Raw genomic sequence first — 26,794 nt, forward strand, 5'->3', positions numbered from 1 at the left:
ATCGAGGGCCGTAAATGGCCCTGGGGCCTGAGGTTCCCCATCCCTGCCATAGACTATAATAGGTATCCATATTTTCATGGATAGAACTCTTAGAAGAAAAACAGTCATGTGAAGGAGCCTGTCATGATCCCAGTGCGGGTTTTTGAGCTGCACACCGGGGGTTAATGTCTGGAGCTCTGTGCAGGTTTTGACCTGCACACTTGGGGTTAATGATTGTGGCCTCTTTCTGGTTCTGGGAGAGCTTCATAAACCCCTGGGTAGCTTCAATCCCTGCCAGTTATACTTTTTCCATTGGCCTAGTGTGCTGACCCCCGTGTACCTGTTTGTTGCTATAGCTTGTTTATATGGTTCTGACCCGATTCTGTTTCCCGTTGTGAGTTTGCCTGTTGATTTTGTACTGCGTTATTATCTGTGTATGACTCATTGCATGTGACCTGACTACTCTCTGCTCGCCCCTCTTGTACCTTGCAACTATCTGGGTATGACTCATTGCATGTGACCTGACTACTCTCTGCTCGCCCCCTTTGGTACCCTACAGCTATCTCTGTGTGTGACTCATTGGCTACATCCTGACTATTCTCACTGTCTATTCCCCTTGGTAACTTTGTCTCGCAGTTACTCTGCTAGGAATTGTCTTGCAGCTCCTAGCTCTGTGGAGTTTAGGCCACGCTCCCAGCAGTCACGTGCTTCAGGTCCTGCAGCTCTGAAGTACGCATCTATTCGGTTGCTGCCCGCTCCACAGGTAGCTTTGAGCACTGTTCGCTTTACTCAGGACACGTGCACTGGCTCAGTGAGCAAGTTCAGTGCGGTGTCTCTGACATTATAACTGGCCTACAATTTTTTTTTCTCTCCTCAATTCTGCAGCATGGACCCAATGTGTGCTTTATCTGAGCAGGTGAAAAGCTTGACTCAGTCACTGCAGAAGCTTTGTTTGGAACACCAAGCTCTGGCCCAGTCCCAACGGCGGGTTGAGGACTCAGTTCGGGGGGTACTTTCCGCAGGCTTCCAGCAGGTTGGGAATAGAGATGTCATTTTAATCCCACCTGAATCCCCGGTTAAATTGCCAGATATATTTTCTGGTAACAAGAATGAGTTCAGGGCATTTAAGGAGGGCTGTAAGCTTTTTTTTTCTTTGAGACCCCGCTCCTCTGGGGATGAGAAACAGAGGGTGGGGGTGGTGATGTCCCTGCTTAGGGGGTCCCCACAAGCCTGGGCGTTCTCGCTTTCCTCTTCTGCCCCTGAGAGAATGTCTGTGGATGCATTTTTTGAAGCCTTAGGGCTTATTTATGATGAGCCTGATAGAGTGCGGTTGGCTGAGGACAAAGTAATGAGTGTCTGTCAGGGGGAGCACTCGGCCGAATGGTTCTGTACTGAATTCAGACGTTGGGCAGCGGACATTTCCTGGAGTGATGCCGCCCTTCGGGGGCTGTTCCACAGAGGCCTGTGTGAACGTCTGAAGGATGCTTTGGCACTCCATCCTCCGCCTGACTCCCTGGAGGATGCCATGGTCCAAGCGGTTCGCATGGATCGCAGGCTGCGGGCTAGAGGCATTATGCAACAGGAAACGCCCTTATTCTTCAGTGGAGATGAGACCCAGACTCTTCCTATGGCTATGGAGGTGAGCGCTGTCACCTGTGAGGGAAAGGAAAGAAGACGCCGCTGGGAAAAGCAGTTGTGCTTCTATTGTGGGAAATCTGGACATTGGAAGAAGGACTGCCCCTCCTGTCCGTCATCCTCCAAGATGGCGGGAAACGACTAGGTCTGGGTAGTAATCGAGGAGGCTACCCAGACCTTCAGGTACAATTTTCCTCATGTGCAAAAATGGTGCTGCAGGTGGAACTGGAACTTGGTTATGGTCCTGTTCAGACTACTGCTTTTATTGACTGCGGTTCGGCTGTGAACCTGATTGATACCAAGGTTATGACTCTTAATAAGATAGGGACAGTCAGGCTTCATGATCCTGTTAAACTTGTGGCAATTGACTCATCTCCTCTTAACCAAGACGGTATCTGTTGCAGGTCTGAACTTTTTTCTCTAAAAGTGGGTTCCACTCATGTGGAGAAACTAAGTTGTCTGGTGCTAGATAACTTGCCTGCAGGACTGGTACTGGGGATGCCTTGGCTTCAACGCCATAATCCTACCATTGATTGGGTTACAGGGGAAATCACTCAATGGGGATGCAATAATAAATGTGGTAACCGGGGACATCTTGTTAACGCTGTTAAATCCGTGTCTGTGTCGTCTGTCGATCTGGAAGGTATTCCGGAGTACCTGAAAGATTTCTAAGACGTGTTTTCCGAAAGTGAGGCTGAGGCGCTGCCACCGCATAGACCCTATGATTGTGCCATTGATTTAGTACCCGGAGCCAAGATACCTAACGCTCGATTGTTCAATTTGTCTGGGCCTGAGCGCCAAGCCATGAAGGAGTACATAGCTGAGAGTCTCCGCAAAGGGCATATCAGGCCTTCTGTGTCACCTGTGGCAGCAGGGTTCTTCTTTGTGAAGAAAAAAGATGGTGGTTTGCGGCCGTGCCTCAACTTTCGGGAACTGAACAAGATAACGGTAAGGAACTCTTACCCGCTTCCCCTCATCCCAGACTTATGTAACCAGTTAGCTGGGGCCCAATGGTTCTCCAAGTTAGATCTGCGGGGGGCCTACAATCTGATAAGGGTTCGGGAAGGGGACGAGTGGAAAACGGCATTCCTCACATCAGAAGGACTCTTTGAGAACCTGGTAATGCCATTTGGGTTAACTAATGCACCCGCTATTTTCCAAAATTTCATCAATGTTGTGTTTTCTGATCTGATAGGCCATTTTGTTAATATTTATTTGGATGATATTTTGGTGTATTCCCCGGACAGTCAATCTCACTTGCAACATCTAAAGACAGTTCTCCAGAGACTCAGGGAGAACCAATTGTTCGCCAAATTGGAAAAATGTTCGTTTTTTGTACAGGAGCTGTCTTTTTTGGGGTTGATTGTGTCCTGTGAGGGGTTTCGTATGGATCCTAAGAAGGTGCTGGCGATCGCTGACTGGGTTCAGCCTCGAGATCTCAAGGGGCTCCAGCGCTTCTTAGGATTTGCGAACTATTACCGGAGATTCATTAAAGGTTTCTCACAAGTGGTTAAACCACTCACGGATCTTACCCAGAAGGGAGCTGATGTAAAAAATTGGTCTGTACTCGCTAAGGAATCCTTCTCAGCGATTAAGAAATGTTTTATGTCTGCCCCGGTGTTGGTGCAACCTGACCCGTCCAAACCATTCATTGTGGAGGTGGATGCTTCTGAAGTGGGGGTGGGGGCTGTGATGTCCCATGGTCCGGCCACCCTTACCAATCTCAAACCCTGTGCCTTCTTCTCCAAGAAGTTCTCTTCAGCTGAGAAAAACTATGATGTAGGCAATAGAGAACTTCTTGCGGTCAAGCTGGCGTTTGAGGAATGGAGGCACTTTTTGGAAGGGGCGGCTCACCCTATCACGGTTGTCACGGATCACAAAAATTTGGCATACCTTGAATCTGCTAAGAGGCTTACTCCTAGACAGGCCCGTTGGTCACTTTTTTTTTCACGATTTCAGTTCTCAATTACTTTTCGACCGGGGTCCAAAAATGTTAAAGCGGATGCCCTGTCCAGAAGTTTTGATCCAGTGTCTCCCCCTGAGCCGCCGTCCTCCATTCTTCCCCCAGGGGTGGTAGTGGCGGGGGTCTCAACTGAGTTGGAACAAGAAATCCTAAGGGCTCAGGCCCTAGCTCCGGCAGCCAGGCCAAGCGATAAACTGTTTGTTCCAGATTCATTGCGGCCTAGACTTCTGCAGGAGTTTCATGATTCTAGGCTGAGTGCTCATCCAGGTATCATGGCCACTAGAGAGGCAGTAGCCAGGGGTTTTTGGTGGCCTTCATTAAGGTCCGATGTCAAGGAATTTGTTTCTGCTTGTGGCATATGTGCCCGTTCCAAAAGCTCGCATAACCGACCGGCTGGGGAACTCATACCTTTACCGGTTCCTGATAGGCCATGGACTCATCTTTCCATGGATTTTATTACCGGCCTTCCACCTTCCAGGGGCAATACCGTGATCTGGGTGGTGGTGGATAGGTTTTCTAAACAGGCCCATTTCATTCCCTTGGCAGCATTACCTTCAGCAGAAACGTTGTCAAGATTGTTTGTGCAGCATGTGCTCCGATTGCATGGGGTACCCCTGAATGTTGTGTCTGACAGAGGTGTGCAGTTTGTGGCCAAATTTTGGAGGGCGTTCTGTATGAAATTGGGCATCTCACTCTCCTTCTCGTCGGCATATCACCCGGAGAGTAATGGTCAGACAGAACGCACCAATCAATCCCTGGAACAAATTCTCAGGTGTCTGACCTCCGCCAGACAGGAGGATTGGTGTGATGCTTTACCGTTGGCTGAATTTGCTTTTAACAACCGGGTGAGTCAGTCCACCAACATGTCCCCATTCCTGATTAACTATGGCTTTAATCCACATTTTGAGGAGTTTTCTCGGGTGGATTCTGGTTGTCCAGGAGCAGAGGGGTCCGTTCAACGGTTAAAAGACCTCTGGGCTGAGGTCCAGCGTAATATCTCTCGAGCCCAGGGGAGATACAAATATTTTGCGTACAAAAAGAGAGCCTCGGGAGACATGTTTCAGGTGGGAGAGAAGGTTTGGCTCTCCACGCGTAACATCAACTTAAAGGTACCATCAGTTAAGTTGGGACCAAAGTTCATTGGTCCGTACGTGATTATGGAGATAGTCAACCCAGTGGCATATAGGTTGCGTCTCCCCGCCTCCTTAAAAATATCTAATGTGTTCCATAAGTCTCTGTTGAAACCAGCAGGATCTGTCAAAGAGAACTCTGAGACTGTTGTTCCTCCAGTGCTGGTGGAGGGTCATTTGGAGTATGAGGTCGGACATATTGTGGACTCTCGGCGGGTGCGCCGCTCTTTGCAGTACCTGGTCCACTGGAAGGGATATGGACCAGAAGAGCGCTCATGGGTCCCTGCTCGCTTGGTACATGCAGATCGCCTGGTTCAGGCGTTCCATGCCAAGTACCCGGGGAAGCCTGGGGGTCCAGAGGCCCCCCGTTGAGAGGGGGGTACTGTCATGATCCCAGTGCAGGTTTTTGAGCTGCACACCGGGGGTTAATGTCTGGAGCTCTGTGCAGGTTTTGACCTGCACACTTGGGGTTAATGATTGTGGCCTCTTTCTGGTTCTGGGAGAGCTTCATAAACCCCTGGGTAGCTTCAATCCCTGCCAGTTATACTTTTGCCATTGGCCTAGTGTGCTGACCCCCGTGTGCCTGTTTGTTGCTATAGCTTGTTTATATGGTTCTGACCCGATTCTGTTTCCCGTTGTGAGTTTGCCTGTTGATTTTGTACTGCGTTATTATCTGTGTATGACTCATTGCATGTGACCTGACTACTCTCTGCTCGCCCCTCTTGTACCTTGCAACTATCTGTGTATGACTCATTGCATGTGACCTGACTACTCTCTGCTCGCCCCCTTTGGTACCCTACAGCTATCTCTGTGTGTGACTCATTGGCTACGTCCTGACTATTCTCACTGTCTATTCCCCTTGGTAACTTTGTCTCGCAGTTACTCTGCTAGGAATTGTCTTGCAGCTCCTAGCTCTGTGGAGTTTAGGCCACGCCCCCAGCAGTCACGTGCTTCAGGTCCTGCAGCTCTGAAGTACGCATCTATTCGGTTGCTGCCCGCTCCACAGGTAGCTTTGAGCACTGTTCGCTTTACTCAGGACACGTGCACTGGCTCAGTGAGCAAGTTCAGTGCGGTGTCTCTGACAGAGCCCTTAGAAGACTTGTAGAAGTCATATTTTTAATCAGTTTTTTTGACAGTCGCTCCTGAGACCATCAGCATATAAACATAGACGAGATTCAAAGTCTAGGTAAGGCCACGTGCACACGTTCAGTATTTGGTCAGTATTTTACCTCCAAAATTGTAAGCTAAATCCAGGAGTGGGTGCTAAATACAGAAGTGGTGACTAGTAATGAGTGAGTATACTCGTTACTTGAGATTTCCAAAGCATGCTCGGGTGATCTCCGAGTATTTGGGCGTGCTTGGAGATTTAGTTTCTGTCGACGAAGCTGCATGATTTGTGGCTGCTAGACAGCCTGAATACATGTGAGGAATTCCTAACAAACAGGCAATCCCCACATGTATTCAGGCTGTCTAGCAGCCGCAAGTCATTCAGCTACGGCGACAGAAGCTAAATCTCCGAGCACATCCAAATACTCAGAGATCACCTGACCATACTCGTGAAATCTCAAGTAGCGAGTATACACGCTCATCGCTTGGGAGTCGTGATGTGTTTCTATTATAATTTTCTTCTAATTGTCCCTCTCCTGGTTTTGACTTACAAGTACTTAGGTAAAATACTGACCAAATGCTGAAAGTGTGACCGTGGCCTAACTTGCACTATATCGAGGGTGAAAATAACCCTTTTGTAAATATAGGAATATAAATATTTTCTGTAGATACATATCCACACAAATAATGATCTACTCACCCACTTGGTCCGGGTCTCTGAGCCTGTGAGAAGCGCCAATCTGCATTAGGCTGTGCCTGCTGGAAGAAAACAGAAAAGTGCTTGTAATTGCTACATACTGACTTTGTAAAGAAATAACAGAAAAAAACACATTGATTAATCTTATTTTTCTTTGACTTGAAACCTAAAAGGAAACAGATTATATTGTTTGGAAAACATAGCATAAAATGAAGGCTATCCTTGAACTTTGCTGTAACCAACAGAACAGAATGTTAGTAAAACCACTGTATTATTGTTGTTTATATTTCATCACCAGACATATACATAAAGGAGACATCGCACAGAACATTATAGATAAGCAATCCAATTAGTTTACATTCCTTTAAAATCTGGACCATTGTGCTTCATTTCTCAGACATGGTCCAATCTTCTCCTATTGGACTATCTGTTATTGTCTGCAGCATTGATATCACGTCAACAGCCCTGCGGGCAATTCGCGAACTCTGAGGTTCTGAGTCTCGTGTCGGCCATTCAGGCAGAGCTGCTTATTTATTGGCTCCATGCGGACATGGGAGCAGCGGCAGAGTTCCCCAATGGACCCAGAAAGGGTAAGTAAAGCTCAGGTTTTTGTTTTTTTTAAGCAAATTTCACCTGGGCAGGGGTTTTCTGAAAATGGAAAATCCCTTTTGTCACATCAAATGTACACAAAAGAAGATGCATTTCTTACCTACTGATCTGCAAACCATTAATCAGAAGAATAAATCTTTGTATTGTACACTATTAAATAGTCAATGAATGTAAAAGTAACAAAAAAATGCAAAATTCCACCTCCATTATTATACAATTATATTAATTAAAACCAATACATGAGGCCTAATGTTCCACTAGAAAGCTCACATTGGGTTTATGATAAATTACAGTAGTTTCTTAGTAGCTGCGCCAACTTTCATACTTGCATGCCACAAAGAAGTGACTTGTTTCTTAAGGTAAAAGACAGCCCTTGGAGAATTGTAGTACGACGGAGCGTCTGTGAGGAATAACCTCATTAAAATTAGACATGCAATGATGGCAGTCTCCCAGCTGGACAGACACCAGCTGAGATTCCTTGCAGGGATATGCACTTCTTGTAATGAGATTGTGAACATGGAAAGTACAGCACATGGCACAGCAAGGGGTTCGTTACTATACACGATAAGTACAGAGTAGTTGTCAAAGAGCCCGCGGACAGGATAATTTCAAAAGAAGACTTTGAGTGTTTTACTACATTGACGCTAATTAAAACAATTAATGAATTCACAAAGTTTTTCTAGTATATTTTAGACCTAAGCTTAATAGTAAGATGACTTGGGCCCAATTCATTAAAATTGGCATTTTGCCCTCCAGTATTAATGAAGGGGCATGGTGGAGTACAATGCTGTTTAATCATTTAGAGGAGCATGCCACTTAATGAATTAGATATATCTTATCGGTGGCGTGTGCTTCCATATGTCTTGTCCAATCAGGCACTGGAGAACATTCCTGGTGTAAGCTACTCTTAAATGGCTTAACTTTTGAAAATTTATAGGACAGGCTTCGCCATGCCATGTTCCGCCCAAGGTCTGCCCATTTTGGCAGATCTGCTCATGACTGGGGTGAAAATGCAAAAAGTCACAAAATATTTCCGCAACTCTAACTTAGAGTTGCGCAAAAATGTTTAGACTTGAAAAGTGTTTTTCTCCAGAAATCTGATGAATCTGGGGTCTTACTTAGACTCTCAAGGATGGAAGCACATGGTCAATATTGTGGTACAGAATTGTCTTTCTGGCTCAAATAATTGTGACCACAATCACTTTACTAGTATACGGAATATGTACTGTACATCATAGGTACTTGTCTTTCCATTATTGGTAGTACCCTCTTCCTAGTTCACTCCATTAGTATGACTCCATTAGTATGACTCCATGACCTACTTCAGGCCAAGCTTGGACCTCAGCTGCTCAGGTTTATAGATCATTAATAAACTCTGGTAATTGGAAGAATTGGATTCATTATCCAAAAAGGACGATCAGCTTATGAGTAATCACCAATATATACTTATATTAATATACTGCTTGGAAAGTAGATTTTACTATAAAATTATGCATAGGCTTCAGAATGAAAATCGAAGCAGGTAACAACAACTCTGTAAGAAATAAAAGCATTTTACAGGAGACCGAAGTCACTTCTTCACACCTGGAAGTAATATCCTATTGTTGGGGCTACTTCCTCTAATTAGGGATTTTAGACTTTGAGGCTATGTTTTATATGTCAGTCCTATGATCCTCTTGCACCTTGGGGTTGATAGGTACTGGTCAGTATTTCCTTTTCCAATTACCCACATCTGGCCAGTTGTAAAGTAAGTGCCGTTTCTTCTTTTGCTTCAAACAAACTTTAATCCCGGTCCTATAATAACCTGCTATAAATCACTATTATGCTTGATGAATGGAACAAGGCAAGTTACGTGAAATACTCTCTGGGTTTGGAGATTGCTCGTCCCATAGCTGTAGTAACATGCAACTTCACAGAGTTGAGACGATTTGCTTAATCAATTTCACATGGTTGTGTAAAAACAAATGATATTACGTCATCAGTAACTCAGTCATGTTATGCTAGGGCTATGCAAATAATTATTTAGGGCATGACAGATCTGTGTGGACTAAAGGAAGAAGAGGTAAATGAGAGGGTGAAATAAAAGAGCTTCAGAAAGTAATCCATTACTAATACTTTTGGTGCACATGACTTGCACCACGAGACATGAGCAACGCTTCTGTCGGAGTGGTGGTCATAGAGGTTTTCAGTGAATGGAGTGTTGAAACCTCATGCTTCTTCCTCTCCGTTTACTTGTGATGGCTCCTAGAAGTCTCCCTGACTCCCTGATCATACATTTGTCACCTGTTTTCCTAATTATGGGTTAAGCCCTTTACCACTCAATTTTTTTTATCAAAAATTTGCTTGTTAGTTATGGAGATAATAAGTAATAACAGTGTAATCAATGTAGGCCACTTTGTCATTCTGTACAAAGTCATATATTAGGTCAAAGAGTTATAAAGGGACAGGCCAAATACATTTCCCAATTGTATATATATTTTATTCTTTTTCTGAATGTTTGTTTTCACACTGCATTCAATGGATAATTCACAAATGTGTAATCTTGGTCATTGGACAAAGAACTTGGATTCAATTCAATCCATCTAGTGAGAAAAGTTGAATGCTTAATGCTTTTTTCTACATAAAAGTGGAAAGTATAATTATGTGATTGCTGAGTAAGCCCATGAGCTACATAATGGAAACTGTCAGGAATAATACAAAAGTAACATCAATACATAAAAGATCTGCTAGGTAGAGTCAGTGCACCTGCCTCCAGAAACAGCCGTCTAATTTACACATCAATACAATTCTTCCCGGTTACTGCAGAAACCTGATGTGACGCAGGGCTTTGAGGAAAGGCCTAAGAGACTTTGGCATAATGCCTTCTTCCTGCGCTCATGAAAAATAAATGTAAAATCACTGATAGACTCTTCTAGAACAACCTTGCCCTAGATTGTTTTCACAGAATTTTACAGATCTACTTATTAGCAATGACAATTATGGTTTGCAAATTACTAAAATCTATCTATCTATCTATCTATCTATCTATCTATCTATCTATCTATAATAATACTAATAATAATGATGATTTTTTAATATGTAGTCTTATATTAAATTTCCACAACTCTTTACAATTCAGAAAGAATATATAGATACAATAGCAGACATTCCAGAAAAATATATAGTCCAACAACTCCAACAAAAGGAGTGAAGACCCTGCGTGCAACCTTACGATGGATAAGGGGATCTCCAAAAATGAAATAAAATTTACTCCATCAAATAATACAAACAGCAGTCAGTCCTAGTCTTGTGCCAGGATAGGTCTCAACTGACAGAAGAGCTGTATCAGAAGTAAGAATTCTTCTGTGAGTCAAAGAAGAAGGGCTGTGACATCAGAAAAAAAAATCTTCTCGTTGGGTGGACGAGCACAAAGATTTGGTTCTCTAGCCTCAGTCCTTCATGCTCAGTCAGCTAAGATTTATTTCTTCTGATATCACAGCCCTTCTCCTCAGTTCCTGATGGTATGTGTGCTCACCATACTGCTCCTCTTTCAGTTGAGACACACAGGTCTCAGGAACTGTGTTCCTTCAGATTGTTGCCCATCCGGACACATGACTAGGCTGAGCTGCTATGTGAATTATGTGATTGGGTAATTTTATAACATTTTTGGCAAACCTCTTAAATGAAAAGGTAAAAAGTGCTTGTAGTGTAAGGTGCAGCTATTTTTAGAATAAATAAGGAGATTCATGTATATATGCATAAATCGGTCACCAGCCAGTTTCTGTATATGTACAAATACAAAGTGCTAATGAATGCAAGGAGTGTGATGTGTGATCGACTACTAAATTGCAATGAGATACTTAAACAAAGTAGCATGACTGTAAGTAAAGATGACACTCTCTATATCTGTAAGTCCATGTAATACATTGATAGACCCCAGATATAAGGTACATATCTTGTAATCTGAACATTGTGCTTGGGAGTAAGCTGATCCATGCATTATAGATCACTAGCTCCTAGCGAGCCGATATATTGATTGACTTAGTTCCTTCGAAGGCAAACTGCATTATTCATTCCTTATTAAGGTAGGTTATATTCGTATCCCTGACACTGACAAATGACAAAACTGATAAATGACTGATGATGACTTCAGCCCAATGTTATGTGATTACAGAAAAAGTGCTGCTGGGCAGTGGGCACTTTAGCAAATTGAATGGATTACTTTAAAGTAAATTAGAAATTCTGCACATAGTCATAAAATGAACATTACAGTGGACTGGAAACCCACTGCAACACAGTCTTTATTCTATGATGCCCCTGCCCCATGTTTTTCTGTAGTTCTTAAAAAATGTTCAGAAATATTTCCATATATATGTACTTAAATCCTAAATTATACTGTGCGCTCTTTTGTTTGTTTTACCTTTATGGGCATTGTACTTAAAGGGGTTGTCCATTGCCAGCCAACAATGTTATTAATTTCAGAACCCTAATAAAGGAAAACAGTGTATACTCACCTCCTGCAGCGATGCTGAGGCTTCTGTTCCTGGGGAGTGATGCAATTTGTTATGTCATGTGCAGGCTGCAGCCAAAGTATGGCCATTCTTTGGTTGCAGCTCATCATTTGTCCATCAGGATGGCTGTCCGTTCTGAAGAGGTTGCCCTGGACAATCCAAGTCACTTCACTCTTCGGGAACAGCTCCGCCTTGGGAGGTGAATATACACTTTTTGTTTCATATGGGGTCCTGAACTGATTATTAATTATTTATTATACATTGATAATGTAGCGTTAACATATTCCGCAGGGCTTTACATACATCATCATCACTGTCCCCAAAGGGGCTAACAATATAGATTCTCTATCAGTATGTCTTTTGAATATGGGAGAAACCTGGAGGAATAAGAAGAACCAAGAAGAAACTGGAGGACATGAACACAGGAGAATATATAAAATCCTTGCAGATGTTGTTCTTGGTGGGATTTGAATCTAGGACCCCAGCGCTAACCACTGAGGCACCGTGCTGCCCATTAAACTGGGGGGATGTCCAGTAGTGGACAACACTTTGTAGAAGTTCTCCTTTTTACCTTTATTTTTAAAAAGTGTTGCGGACATGGTTTTATGGCATTTACTAGTAGACAAGTATTACAGGTTTTCCTCCTTTGTAATGCGCCACCTGCTTGTTAGTGCCACCTTCATCACAGACTGCACAGTGATCATGTTCTTAAAATGACCATTACCTCTTCCGAATGAAATACACTTCACACTGCCTTTCTTTGGATGGAGGTTGATGGGCTGGTCTGGTCACAAGCTCCTCCATAAATGGACATTTTGGGAACAGGAGCACTGAACAGTCTGTGAGGATGGTAGCACTTTACAAAGGAGGATAGCCTGTAATACATTCTAAAGTGTAGTATTGCATGCTGGCTATTTTTGATATTTAGCAGCTCCGCCGTCTGGCTCATAATGGGGTTCTCTATATTATGTACCTTAACATGGCAAAGATAACCCTTGACTATTAATATTAAATATGACAAATGGAGCGTGATTCCTGGCTAGTGTATTAGTAATGCCTGATGAGTCGAATTTTTTCTACCTCCCCTCCCCTATCACTTATCAGTGTACCATCATCCTCACTCTTGAAAATAAATTTCTCTACATCCATTTCACAATAAAACAAATCACCCAAGGATTTCTGTAATTAACAGATGGAGATGATGTTGAACCATGTTGAAGTCTAAAATCCTGGGGATTCTAATTACAGCACAAATCCACATTTCGCAATCCCCTCTGGAATGTTTTTGTGATGAACGCTCCATTACGCAATCCAAACCATAAAAACGGCAATTTTTAACAAAACTCAACTTGAACTGAATCCTAGGTATGGAACAGAGAATAAAATGTGAGGATTAGCAAATGGCCTGATACATCCTTCTCAAAATTTTCCTAAGAAGACAGATATGTACGTCAGCCAAAGTTCAGAGTTACCGCATGAGGATGGAAAAAAATCTTCAAACCCATTGCTTCATACTTGAGGAATGCAAAGAAAACAGAAATATATTGTCATTGGGATCTGTTTAAGTATAGTTATCACACATACCAGCAACAGAAGAACTTGATGTTTTAAGTAAGTCCTTCATTTCGAAATTATGCAAACTGTCCAAAAGTCTCGATGCACATTACAATCTTTGGAAACAGCCGATTTTGATGGAATCAATTCTATTCTATTGATTCAATTCTCACGGTCGCAATCTTTAGCAATTTTTGGTGTTTTCAAGTTAGTTTCTGCAAGCTCTACCAAAATAGAGCTAAGGAGGGACTAGATATAGTGACGCCGGCTCATCTGATTTATGAAGAGTTGTGGCATTCCTTCCGCCAGAAATATTACTTCAGCTCACAACTAGAGTACAATTTGTGGTGGGGCATCATCAAGACCGGTGCTGACAATGCCGCTCTTAATGAATCAGGGTCTACATGTTGTGTTTTTGGATCTTGCTCACTAGTTTTGTAGTAGAAGGCTGTCAAAAAGCGGCTGATCAGCTGCGGCACAGGAAAACTGATCTTGTTTTCCAGAATAAATAGGACCCAGTCTGATAATGGAGCATGGTGTCATGAAGGAGTTCAACAATTACACCTGCTCTCAGCGAAGCGTCTCTTCACAGCCCTTTTCAAATTAGGTAAGAGTGACAAGTTATTGAGGATCGCAGAACTTGTTACAGTATATGAGACAAAGAAGTGATGAAAGGGATTTTTAGCCAATAATTGCAATAAAGGACATTACAAGGAATCTCTTTCTAGTCGTAAATGCTCCTTATAGGGAACAATAGATGGCATTGACCTGCACAGATGCTATATATCTAACGTTCAATGTTCCGTCAAGGCCATTATATCATATAAAGTCACCTTCTAACCATTGTCCTTCAGGTATTCCTGGGTGAATTCACTACATGGTTAACAATGCTTGAACATAATCATACACATCATTGATTTCTTTTTCTTTCCTGGTGAGTCATCTAAACCAAATATAGTTCCTACGCAGGCTATTTAATTCAGTTCCGTAAAGGCTTCTTTGATGCTACTGACAATGGCACATGGTTGAAATTTATAAATACTTTTGATATAAAAAGCAGCAGAACCATGACGCAGAAAAGTTCTTAACATGCAAGCTACTACTTCATTGTGGTTAACCACTGAAACCAATCAGAGCCAGGTATTAATCCATATACTTTACATTAAACAAGAAATTCTCATTTTGTGGCGCGTTTCAATACATGCACATAATTGTTACCTTTAGGAAATAACCTTCAATGCCCACAACCTTCAATGCCCAAACCACCATGTTCTTTCCTGACAATGAGCACTGACAGTGTGCTCTCTTGCAGGCTTGTCAAATCTCATCAGAGGCAGTGAGGGAGTGCACTGTCACTGTGAATCGAAAAGAATATTGTACAAAGACAAGGGAGCTTGTACTGAGCATATATCAGTATTGAGAACCATCACATGGTCATTGACATCACTACTAACGCTTTGTTTCAGGATGGGGGTAGGGGCTATAGCATTTATCAAAATCTATATCCACAACGATGTCCTGTTTGAGTATCCCAGCATGCACTGAAATATGAAATATCATCTAACCTGAAGCAGGTAAAAAAAATAAAATAAAGATGTTAGATAGATTAGAGGAGCAATGGTGGCGACTTTTTAATTAAATTATATTAGAAAAGTGATTAGACTATTACAATAAATAGACATTTAAGATTACACTAAATATTAGTTTCAGACCACTCCTTTAATGCGAAGATGATCACCAGGGTTTCTAGTTTTGAGGAACCCTGTAATGAGCTTACAGGAATTAATCAAATCAAAAACAGCCCCTTTAAAGGCTCCAATGTCTGAACATGGATGAAACTGATATTTATTTGCATAAGAGGATCTGTAAAAGCAAATGTGTAAAGAGCTGTGAAAAGTGCCGAGGCAAGACTAAACACGAGCAAGTCTCCACATGTAAAACACAAGACCAGAAATAGACAAAGCCTCTGGAAAGCTGCCAGCGTGATTTGTATGTGCTCAATGTGTGCAGGGAAGCAGACTATTAAGTAGCACAACCATACACAAACATACAAAGGCGCCATTATCCTAAAAAACGGGATTGAATTGATTCTAATGACATATATTAATTCCATAAAATGGTTTTCGTCAGAGCATATACTATACTGCATCCACTTTTAAATAATTATCAAAAGTTTTGTTGGTTATTAATATCAGTCAGCATCGCAAGGCTCCCATGCAGCATAACGGAAGTGAATTTGGTTCCATTGCAACTGCGATACTCAACATGCGCGTTATCAGTAATCTAGATAAGGCAGCTACAGTACATTCACTTTATGCCATGCCATGCATCACTGCAGCATCTTTCGATGCCAAAGTGACTGGCCGTCCAAATCTTAAGCTACAAGCCTGCTGTCACTCTATGTGACTGCAGACTTGTGAATCCTCACATTGCGCGCACTGTGAGGATTCTGCAGTTCCGACAGCAAGCAGTCATGTGACCGCAAGTATGCGATATGCATACTCCTGGCCCTACTCTGACTAGACTGTTTCCAACCTTGCTCAACACACTTTCCTTGAGCGAGGCTGCGCCCATCTAGTCAGAATGTGGCCAGGACTGTGCATATTTGAGGTCACATGGCAAAAATTCCCGACTCCCTCACTGAGAATCCTCACAGAGCACCGTGCATGTGATGTGAATAGTCATAAGTCTACAGTCACATAAGAGTAACTGCAGACTTGTAGATTAAGATCAGGCAACACCTTTAAAGGGAAGCTATCACAGGAAAATTGCCTATTGTTTATATCAGGTTCTTGTGTTTAATGTTTTTCTTTTGCATTTGGTAATGCTTCTTTTTACATATCACAATCTATATTTAAAATAAAAAAACAGAATTTTTGCAATATTTACAATGGCCAATGGGAATATTTTAGACTCACACTTCCTTTTGTTTCAGGAAACAACACATGTACACAGCCACAATGGACAGACCTGGACCCTATCTTTTGTATTAAAGTATCTAAAACGTCTGTGAAGAGGTGACTGTGAAGGGAAGGCGTGCAGTGTCAGTTGTGACATTGCCTATTTTGCAGTACCTTGCATTATTAGTAGAGATGAGAGAACCCAAACTGTAGAGTTCAGTGTCCGATGCTGAACTCTGAACACCGACTTTTCCTGCAAGACCATTTTACAGTTTGGGAGTTTGGGGAGGAGAAAGAGAGATTGATCTTCCAGCTACAAAGATCGGGTCCCCATTGATTTCTACGGGGTTCAGGTTCAAGGTTCGGGTACAGTTCTAGCACCCAAACTGAACTCTGGACTAAAGTTTGGTCAAACCCAATCATCCACGGGTCCACTCATCCCTAGTTTTCAGCTGTGTATTGAGATGTTGCCTGCCATTGTAATCCTGCCTTTAATATGGAGCATGCTGCTTTTTTTATATATGCTATGCTCACACGTTGCATTTTTTCAGCGTTTTTCTATGCAAATTAAAAGCTACTTTTCACAGTACCAGAAAAAGCTGTGAGATTTCCGAAATATCGTGCACACGTTTGTTTGTTTTCTCCTGACTGGATTGGAAAGCTGCAGTGTTTTTTTAAAATCTGCAGCATGTCAATCCCTTCAGCATTTTTGCAGCGTGTTTTCACCCATAGAATGTAACAAGAAAGTGCAAAAACAATGCAGAAAGAAAGCTATGCATTTTTGTGGCGTTTTTCGAGAACAAAACTAATTTTTCTAGATCTACTGTAGAGAAATGACACATAGAATCCGCACCAAAAAAGTGAGCAAAAAGGCAGAAAAAAACGTACAAAAAAAGCAGCACAGCCTGTTTTTTTGTAAGCAGCTTCTTTACTGCTAAGAGAGCTGGTTTTCCCTGGAGAAACAAATACTGCAAAAACACAATGTGGAAACCTAGCCTTATAATAAAAATCAATGCCAACATTAGAAAAAATCATATATCACAAAAAATGTATTAAACAATTGGCAATTTTCTTACAATAGGTGCTCACTTGCATTGGAGATTCTGTTACATACATAGTAACATAGTTTTGAAGGCTGAAGGAAGACCTTATGTCCATCTAGTTCAGCCTATTTTTAGTGCAGCTGTTCTGCATTGTTGATCCTGGGAAAGGCAAAAAACCCACAGAGTAGAAGCCAATTTTCTCCATAGGGAAAAAAATTCCTTCCCCTAAGCTGGGTCAACCATCTACCTATAATATTCTGTTATTCGTAATCTTCTATACTGTTACTCACAAGAAAAGCATCCATTCCTTTCTTAAATTCATTCAGTGAGTTGGCCATCACCACTTCCTCAGGAAGAGAATTCCAGAGCCTCACTGCTCTTACCGTGAAGAACCCTCTTCTATGCTGGTGCAGAAATTGTCTTTCCTTCAAACGAAGAGAATGCCCCCTTGTTCTTGTCACAGTCCTTGGTACAAACAGTTCATTGGAGAGATCTCTGTATTGCCCTCTGATATACTTGTACATATATATTAGGTCTCCCCTAAGTCTTCTCTTTTCTAGAGTAAATAGACCTAATTTTGATAACCTTTCTGGGTATTGTAGTGAACCAACTCCATATATCATTTTAGTAGCCCGCCTTTGAACCCTTTCAAGTTCAGTAATGTCTTTCTTGAGCACCGGCGCCCAAAATTGCACACAACACTCCAAGTGTGGTCTGACGAGTGATTTGTATAGAGGGAGAATTATGCTTTCATCTCGTGTCCCCAGACCTCTTCTAATGCATCCCATGACCCTATTTGCTTTGGTGGCAGCTGCCTGACACTGGGCACTCCAATTCATTTAGCTTCTTATTGACTAAGATGCCGAAGTCTTTTTCCATGTCTGATTTACCCAGGAGTTTACCGCTTATTAAGTAATTGTAGCATTTGTTTCTCCTTCCCATGTGCATAACCTTACACTTACCTGTTTAAACCTCATTTGCCATTTTCAGCCCAGTTCTCCAATTTACTCAAATCTGTCTGTAGTTGCAAACTGTCCTCCTTTGTGTTAACTACCTTACATAGTTTTGTATCATCTGCAAATACTGATATTTTACTGTGTAAGCCATCCACTAGATCATTAATAAAAATATTAAATAGTAGGGGCCCAATACAGAACCCTGTGGTACCCCACTAGTAACCCTGGCCCAATCTGAGTATGCCCCATTAATAACCACTTTGTTTTCTATCACTAAGCCAGCTACCTACCCATCTACACACATTTTCCCCTAGCCCAAGCTTTCTCATCTTACTTACCAATCTTTTATGTGGGACAGTGTCAAATGCTTTAGAGAAGTCGAGATAAATGACATCCAATGATTCTCCTGGGTCCATTTGAGAGCTTACATCCTCATAGAAGCTGATCAGGTTAGTTTGACAGGAGCGATCCTTTATAAATCCATGTTGATATGGAGTTAAACATTTATTAACATTGAGATATTCCATAATGGTATCCCTTCAAAAATTTTACCCACAACAGATGTTAAGCTTACTGGCCTGTAGTTTCCAGGTTCCCTTTTACACCCCTTTTTGAATATTGGTACCACACTTGCTTGCCGCCAATCAAAAGGAACAGACCCTGTTTCTATAGAGTCTTTAAATATAAGGAATAGAGGCCTGTCTATCACATTACTTAACTCCCTTAATACCCGAGGGTGAATGCCATCAGGGCCTGGTGATTTGTCAATTTTAATCTTACTAAGGCGGTTCTGCACTTCTTCCTGGGTTAGGGTACCGTTACACCTAGCGACTCACCAGCGATCCCGACCAGCGATATGACGCGGTCAGGATCGCTGCTACATCGCTAGGTGGTCGCTAGTGAGCTGCCACACAGGCAGATCTCACTAGCGTCATCGCTGGGGTCGGGGATCGCTACTTACCTGTCAGACGCGGCGATCCTGCGTCCTCCCGCCTGCGTCCACGCGTCGCTCATCGTCACAGCAGGAAGCGCCGCAGGAAGTGACCGACGAGAAATGATCCAGGAGCTTCTCGCGCGATCAGCGATAACCAGCGGGGGAGCCGGTCGGAGGTAAGTATCACATGTAGCGATATCGCTAGCAATATTGCTGCAACGTCACAAAATCGGTGACTTTACAGCGATATTGCTAGCGATATCGCAGTGTGTAACGGGGGCTTTAGGCAGGTAATACTTAATGGGGAGTTTACATTATCTCTCTGCATTTCCCCTGGCAAATCCTTTTCCTGTGTGAACACTGTTGAGAAAAAAGTATTTAAAACATTTGCTTTTCCCACATCGCTCGCTATGATTTCACCCTCATTGTTCTTTAAAGGGCCGACACCATCAATTTTAATCATTTTACTGTTTATATAATTAAAGAATAGTTTGGGGTTTGTTTTACTTTCCTTAGCAATGAGTCTCTCAGTTTCCACTTTTGCTAAATGTATTTGTTTTTTACACATTTTATTTTTTTCTTTATAACTTTTTAATGCTTCTTCATTGCCTTCTTGTTTTAGCTTCTTAAATGCCTTGTTCTTGTTATTTATTGCCCTTTTTACATCCTTATTTAGCCACATTGTTAGTAGCTTCCATCACAAGGTCAGTTATTTTTATTGGAAAAATGCTCAGCTATTTTTTACGTTTAAATGAAGGCTATCTGAATGGGGTCTATCTAGTGCTTTTTGTGATTGTCATTGGATGTAGTGCTTCTTCTAGAAGCTCCGATTTTCTGTTCCTGTAATGGAAGAGAAAAATAAATGTTCCCCTTATGGCACGTGCCCAATGTCCCTCTAGGGATAAGCTTAGTCGGCGGCTCAGGAGATCATATTCCACCTGTCACTGTACAATGGCCATAATCATCACAGGAAATAACTTTAATTTAGAAAAAAAAACCTACTGAAAATCACTGGCACAGGGTACAAATAGTCCAAGACAAAGTGCCATAAAATGCAATCTCCTGGGCTAATGACAGATGTGCTCCAACCTAATTTCTGGATGGGCTCAGAATAGCTGTTCATTAAGAACATGGTCACTGGGGATTGCACTGACAATGCCGGGATCATTGCCGCTATTTATATCATGCAGCTGTGGTCCCTCTGATCAGTAAAATGGAGCGTATGCTGCAGATATTTACCAGGCTGTGATCGTCCCCATTTACAGGAATGCTACACATCACATATTTACATCTAAGACATTTTATCATTGTGACCTTTCATGGTGTCCTAAATCATTAACACATATGAATTAATTAACATAATCAGACATGATCTATATAGTGTGGTGCTAGGATAGAATTATTTTGTATTGGATAAAAGGGGGTCAATTATCAAGAAATTTGTTTAATTTTCCTGGCATCAAAACACTGCTACGTTTATCATAGAATCATAGAATGTTAGAGTAGGAAGGGACCTCCAGGTTCATCGCGTCCAACCCCCTGCTCAAAGCAGGATTCACTAAACCATCTCAGACATATGTCTGTCCAGCCTCTGTTTGAAGACTTCCATTGAAGGAGAGCTCACCACCTCTCGTTGCAACCTGTTGCACTCATTGATCACCCTCGCTGTCAAAAAGTTAGTTTCTAATATCTAATCTGTATCTTCTCCCTTTCAGTTTCATCCCATTGCTTCTAGTCTTACTTTGTGCAAATGAGAATAATGATGATCTCTCTACACTGTGACAGCCCTTGAGATATTTGTAGACAGCTATTATGTCTCCTCTCAGTCCTCTCTTATGCAAGCTAAACATTCCCAAATCCTCTAACTGTTCCTCCTAGGACATGGTTTGCTGACCATTCACCATTCTGGTCGCTATTCTCTGAACTTATTCCAGTTTTTCAATGTCTTTTTTAAAATGTGCCCAGAACTGGGCACAGTATTCCAGATGAGGTCTGACCAAGGAGGAGTAGAGGGGGATAATTACTTCATGTGATCTAGACCCTATTCTTCTGATAATACATCCTAGAACTGTGTTTGCCTGTTTTGCTGCTGCATCACACTGTTGACTCCTGTGCAGTCTGTGATCTATTAGTATACCCAAGTTTTTTTTCACATGTCCTGTTACTTAGTCATATTCCTCCCATTCTGTATATGCTTTTCTCATTTTTCTTGCCCAGATAATACCACAAAGATTAACATTTTTCTTGCCCAGATATTTTGTGAAAATAAATCTCATTTTTACAACGTTTAAAAAATGGGTGGGAAAGAGGTTTGTCTAACCAAGTGAAAATTTATGAATTGTGACTTTTAAAAATGTCAGAATTTTCACTCCAGTAGGGTAATGCTGTAAAAATGAGAAAAATGTGTAGATAGAAGTATGTACAAATATGTTAAACTGAGCAAACATAGGGAAGATGGACAACAACAATTTGTGTCAGGCCCTGAAGTTATGAGCTTTCTTTCGACACCTTAATGACCTACGAGAAATTGCAAGTCTTATGAAATCCTTAAGCTGATAATAAGCAAAATTGATGGGTTTTTTTTTAGATCTGTACTAATGTTGGAAATACCCTTGTGTTATGATTACATTAATAAGCCATAGAACTTAGGAATAAATACAACTTGTAATTATGCCCTAATTTATCACCATGGCATATTACCTATCTAATGTTTAATTCTTTGTCGAGACTATATCACATGGCCACAGGCATCAACCTCAACCTACGGTGTTGGATGCAACAATGACACAGCATGCTGTTGGTAGCGCAGGCCATGTGCCACGATGGGCAAATTTTAAGAAATCCAGTTAAGTACCTTCCATTTTTGAATATTGTTTATGGAACCTTTGGTGCATTAAAGATTTGTATACCCACGTAGCTACACTAATTATATGGCCTAATATAATTTCTTAATAGGGTTTCTTGTGAGAAACATTTATCACCTTTCCACATGATTGCTGATAACGAAATGATCTGAATGCTGGAACTCCCACTGATCTTAAGCAGTCCTAAAGTCCTACGTGAATGACGCTATACATATCAATGTCGACTTCTATCGATCTAGGTGAGAAGTAATGTGCATTTTGATCAACAGATAAAATGGAGTGGATGGAGCAGTGGTTAATGTCACAGTTGTGGGGATAACCGTTCATGTAATCAAACTCTTTGGTGGGTAACTTATTGATAGGAGATAAAATGCTGTTGGTGGGATAACCATTTTAAAGTGAATCTGTCAGCAGGTAAGGTAGTATCTGAGACAGATTTCAGCGGTGTCACTTACTGGGCTGTGAGCTGTTGTTTCCACACAAGGAAGGTTTTATCACCAGGAGATTATCACTACAGAGACCACAGTGCATGTGAGCCCTTGTCCAACCACACCTCCTCCTGTGACAAGCAGCTCTGTGTTAATAGACATTGTAAATAGAAAGCTACAGTGTGGGTGGAGTTAGCTTTCTGAGGTCTGCTACGTGCTACATTTTAAAACTCAGTGTCACAACTTCTGCCTCCAATAAAATAAGAGATACATCCCTATAATAAGTGTCTCTTTTCCTACATTGTGCTGTTCTCACATGAGGTTGCAGAAACCTGCTGACAGATTCCCTTCAATGGTTTCCACATTGTGTATAAAATGCCCTTTAAGTATCATTTGTAAAAAGGAAAAATAAGAACAAAACACAATTTAATGTCTTGGGTTTAGTGAAAAAAAAATTCACGGCATTCCCTATCTCTTCATTCCTTTTATTTCCAAAATACTAAGATCGGAATAACTATCATTGTCTGCAAAATGTAACTGTTTACTTACAGTAACCATACAAATAAAGCCATACAACTTAACCATACAACTAAACATAGGTTTTAGATGGCTGTTGGCTGAGTGATGATATGGCTTATTGGCCAAACGGCGAACACAAGCGATCCCGACCAGCGATATGACACGGTCAGGATCGCTGGTGCATCGCTAAATGGTCGCTAGTGAGCTGCCACACATGCAGATCTCACGGCGATGCAGCAGCGATACAGCGGACGATACTTACCTTTCAGATGCGGCGATCCTGACGTCCTCCGCCCGCCTCCACACGTTGCTCGTTGGCGCCAGGAGGAAGCCCAGCAGGAAGCACCCGACGAGAAATGGAGCCGGCCAATCTCGCGCGATCAGCGATGGACAGCGGGGGGAGCCGGTCCGAGGTACAGTAAGTATCACACTTAGCGATATCGCTAGCAATATCGCTATAACGTCACAAAATCGGTGACGTTATAGCGATATTGCTAGCGATATCGCTATGTGTAAAACCCCCTTAACTCGCCCATACACAGAAGCACTTGTTAGGCCGAGAACCCCTGTTGCTGTCTTTGACAGACATCTTATTTCCGGGAGAACAAAGTGATCATCAGTCTGTAAATGGGCATGCCCAATTAACATCTCCCTCAACAATCAGTAGGCTAGTGCCCCAATACACATTAAAGTGCCAGCCAAACCCATCGATATCGGCAGGTGCTTCCAACATTAATCTAAAGTGTTTCGGGGGCTTTAGAAGTCATTTGTGCCTGGGCCAGATCCATGCAGATTTAATGAACAGGATACTGCGGTATACACCGGCTGCATGTCATCTGTGTAATATAAACATAGAATTGCTTACACAAGGTCCTAAATATTCTGCTTCACCAGTCATATAATTCTATATATAAACACATATATATGTATACATACACATGGCCCTGAAGCTACTGCACAATCACATTGTTCAGTAACCTGTCCCCTACCAGGCAATCCTCAACATTCAGGAAGTGCACAGGAAGTCATCCTGAAACTTTTCCCTGACGCCAAGAAACCTAAGCTGTAGAACAATTGTGTATATTTCCTTAGATGTGGAGTTCATCAAGCCGTGCTGGTTTCTTGACTATTATAGTCTATGGTGTCTGTGCTGTACACCATAAAATGACAAGTAGGTGCAAAAATCTAAACACCATAAAATACTAACACTCATATTCCTCCATTATTGGGATGGCTCAGGAGCAGGAATGGATTTGGAATACTTATAATGGCCACGATTCATCAAAGTGTTTTTGTGGCGCCCCCAGGAGTATGGTTGCCACAGTGGCTTTGCCTTCCTCCAGGGAGGGTAATGCCAGGCTTGGAGGCAATGACGGGTCTCTCTCGCAGTCAATCTATGCATGCAACACAGTTCCACTCCAGGCCAGCAGGGGGAACTCTGAACTGGAATTAAGGGGAGGAGTGCTCTCTGAGGGCCAAGGGGGAAGGAGTAGTAAGTTATTCTGCGGAGGGTGAAGTGTGCAGACGTGTGGAAGGAGCGCTGAGATAGAGCTGAGAGAAAGGGCTCATCTCCCATAAGAGCGCATGAACTGGAGCCTGGTCTCCACGGCTGTATGGACACTGATGGTCCTACAGCAGACACCAGAGGAGTAGAAGACTGTAAATGCAATACTCCCATCTAAGACTTGAGGGCACAACAGCAACACGGATACTGAGCCGGGACTTAGGAGTGAGGAGTCCCTGGAACAGGCTACAGTTGTCTGCCGTACAAGTAGAGTTCTTGGGAACATCTGACAGGAGGAACTTCAGTGTAACTCAGTACTGGTGATCCCTCAAGTAAGCGCTAGGAAGGTGACTGCACAGCCCATCTGCTGAGAGAGAATCCCTGAGTTGCTTCCAGGCTACACTGCTCCGGTACCATCTGTAATCAGGACCCTGGACTGCATTTGTCAAGTAAAGGTACAGAAATTGCACCCCGCTGTGTATTGTCTGCTTCCTACCTTTCCGGCACCGCTACATCCCCATGCCAACCACATCTACACTGCCCTGGGACTACAGCTTCACCTGTGGGGAGCGTCACCAACTTGGCTGCAACACACCACCAGCCCCAGAGGATCTGCATGCAGCGTCGGCCTAACATCTCACTTGCCGAACACCACAGGTGGCGTCACGAACTATTCATTCAAACCATTACACTCCCCTCATTACTTGGGCGCCTAGGGCCACGGACCGGGTCCCCGCTGCTGTGACACATCCCGCTGATACCGGCCCGGTACCGAGTACCCCATGGACCTGGGAGGGTGACCCATTTTCACTAGGATTCCTGTCTAAGACACTTTGATAATTCGCAAAATTTCTGGGCAACGTGAGGTGGCTCAAGAGTCTTGTGACTTTTGACCTTTTCATGTCAGTTTCACTCAGCTCCACCAAAATTGGTGGAACCAGAGCTGAACAGGCAGGTTGATACCACAGCTCATCTAATTCATGCTGACCTGTGGCTTTCCTTACTCCAGAAATCCAAGTCTTTGAGTCAGACTTATGGTGAGGTGCTCACCACTTTTTCAGAAGCTCCAATTTCAGTATTGAATCTGGTGCATCTGACTCCAGCACGCCCCATTATGAAGATCAGTGTGGACAATGCAGGTTTTTATGAATTAGGGCCATCATTCAATCAACATAATAAATTGTTTAACTATTTAATTGCTAATATATGTTAAAGATTAATGGGTGAAATTAGCAAATGATGATATAAAGAGCATTTGACATCAATTGTTGTTCTGCACAGACCAGATTCTGAAAACAAAAGGGCTCTTTGGAGTATTTGGCCCCATCTATCATTTTTCCTATATTTGATGTTTCAATTGAAAGTGACAATTGCAGTTTCACTTCGTGGCCCCAATTTTGGGCCCATGCTGTAAGTGTCAAAGGCATTTGCTGTCATTGCCCTTGTAGTCAGCATCCAAGTAACGGCATCATCTTAACTCCTTTACTGCATCCGTCATTTACTCATGTTGGAATAGGGTGTGAGCCCGCCGCATAAATGGCAAGTGATAGCTGTGCATAAGGCTGGGGTCACACTGGCGAGTGCAATGTGAGAAACTTGCGCGAGTCTCTCGCATTAATATCTGGCACTGCCGCCGGCGGTTCGGAACAGAGCGTTCAGATGTATGGAAAGACATGCAACCGCACACTGCAGTCCCGAGTGCCGGCGGCAGTGCCATGTATTGATGCGCGAGTTTCTCGCATTGCACTTGCAAGTGTGACCCCGGCCTAAGAGTCATCCACCCACCATTTTTAACCTGTGAAACGCTGACAGTGGCACATGACAAGTGCCGGCATGCGTGAACATCATTCTCTTCGCCGATGGGTTGTCATGACAGCTGGTGGACAGCTAGTGATCCCTGTGATTGTCATTACAGAACTCCTTTGAAACCCTGCCCGTCAGCGGACTTCGAAAGAGATCGTGATTTTTGCCATATGCAGCGATGATGAGGCATTACTGTATAAAGCACTAGCGATTGGAGTCCTCTAAGGGTGCTAACAATAACGGTGAAATGTTAAAAAAGAATGAAAAACATAAAACACCCCTTAAAAGTTCAAATCACCACCCTTTTCCCAGATTGAAAATAAATATATTAAAAAATTTAAAAAATACATATATGTGGTATTGCCACATTCAAAAAAGTCTAATTTATCAACATATGAAAACAACTAACTGATCGGTAAACAAAATAAACTAAAATCAAAACCGCAAAAATTATGTTTTTTTGATCTCCACAATCCCACAAAAAGGATGTAAGATGCGGTCAAAAAGTTACATCTATCCCAAAATAGTAATAATAAAAATGTTGCCTTGCTCAGTAAAAAATAAGCCTTCACACAGCTCCATTGGCCGAAAAATAAAAAGGTTCTGGGCCTCGGAAAATGGTGAAGCAACTCAAAAACTTTTTTTTTTTGCAAACTTCTTATTTTTTTCACCACTAAAA

At 42.4% G+C, this 26,794-nt stretch overlaps 1 protein-coding gene across 1 annotated transcript in view; it reads right to left on the minus strand.

Annotated features, from left to right (window-relative positions):
• The window catches only part of LOC141083180 (protocadherin Fat 4-like), a 229,560-nt gene that overhangs the window by 49,744 nt on the left and 153,022 nt on the right, over positions 1-26,794 (minus strand). The window contains exon 9 of the mRNA XM_073567346.1: positions 6,515-6,573. Coding sequence (XP_073423447.1) covers positions 6,515-6,573 — 59 coding nt within the window. The remainder of the gene's footprint in view (positions 1-6,514; positions 6,574-26,794) is intronic.

This window comes from Dendrobates tinctorius, unplaced genomic scaffold (assembly GCF_039654945.1).
Source record: "Dendrobates tinctorius isolate UK_male_01 unplaced genomic scaffold, ASM3965494v1 ptg000020l, whole genome shotgun sequence".
NCBI lineage: Eukaryota > Metazoa > Chordata > Amphibia > Anura > Dendrobatidae > Dendrobates > Dendrobates tinctorius.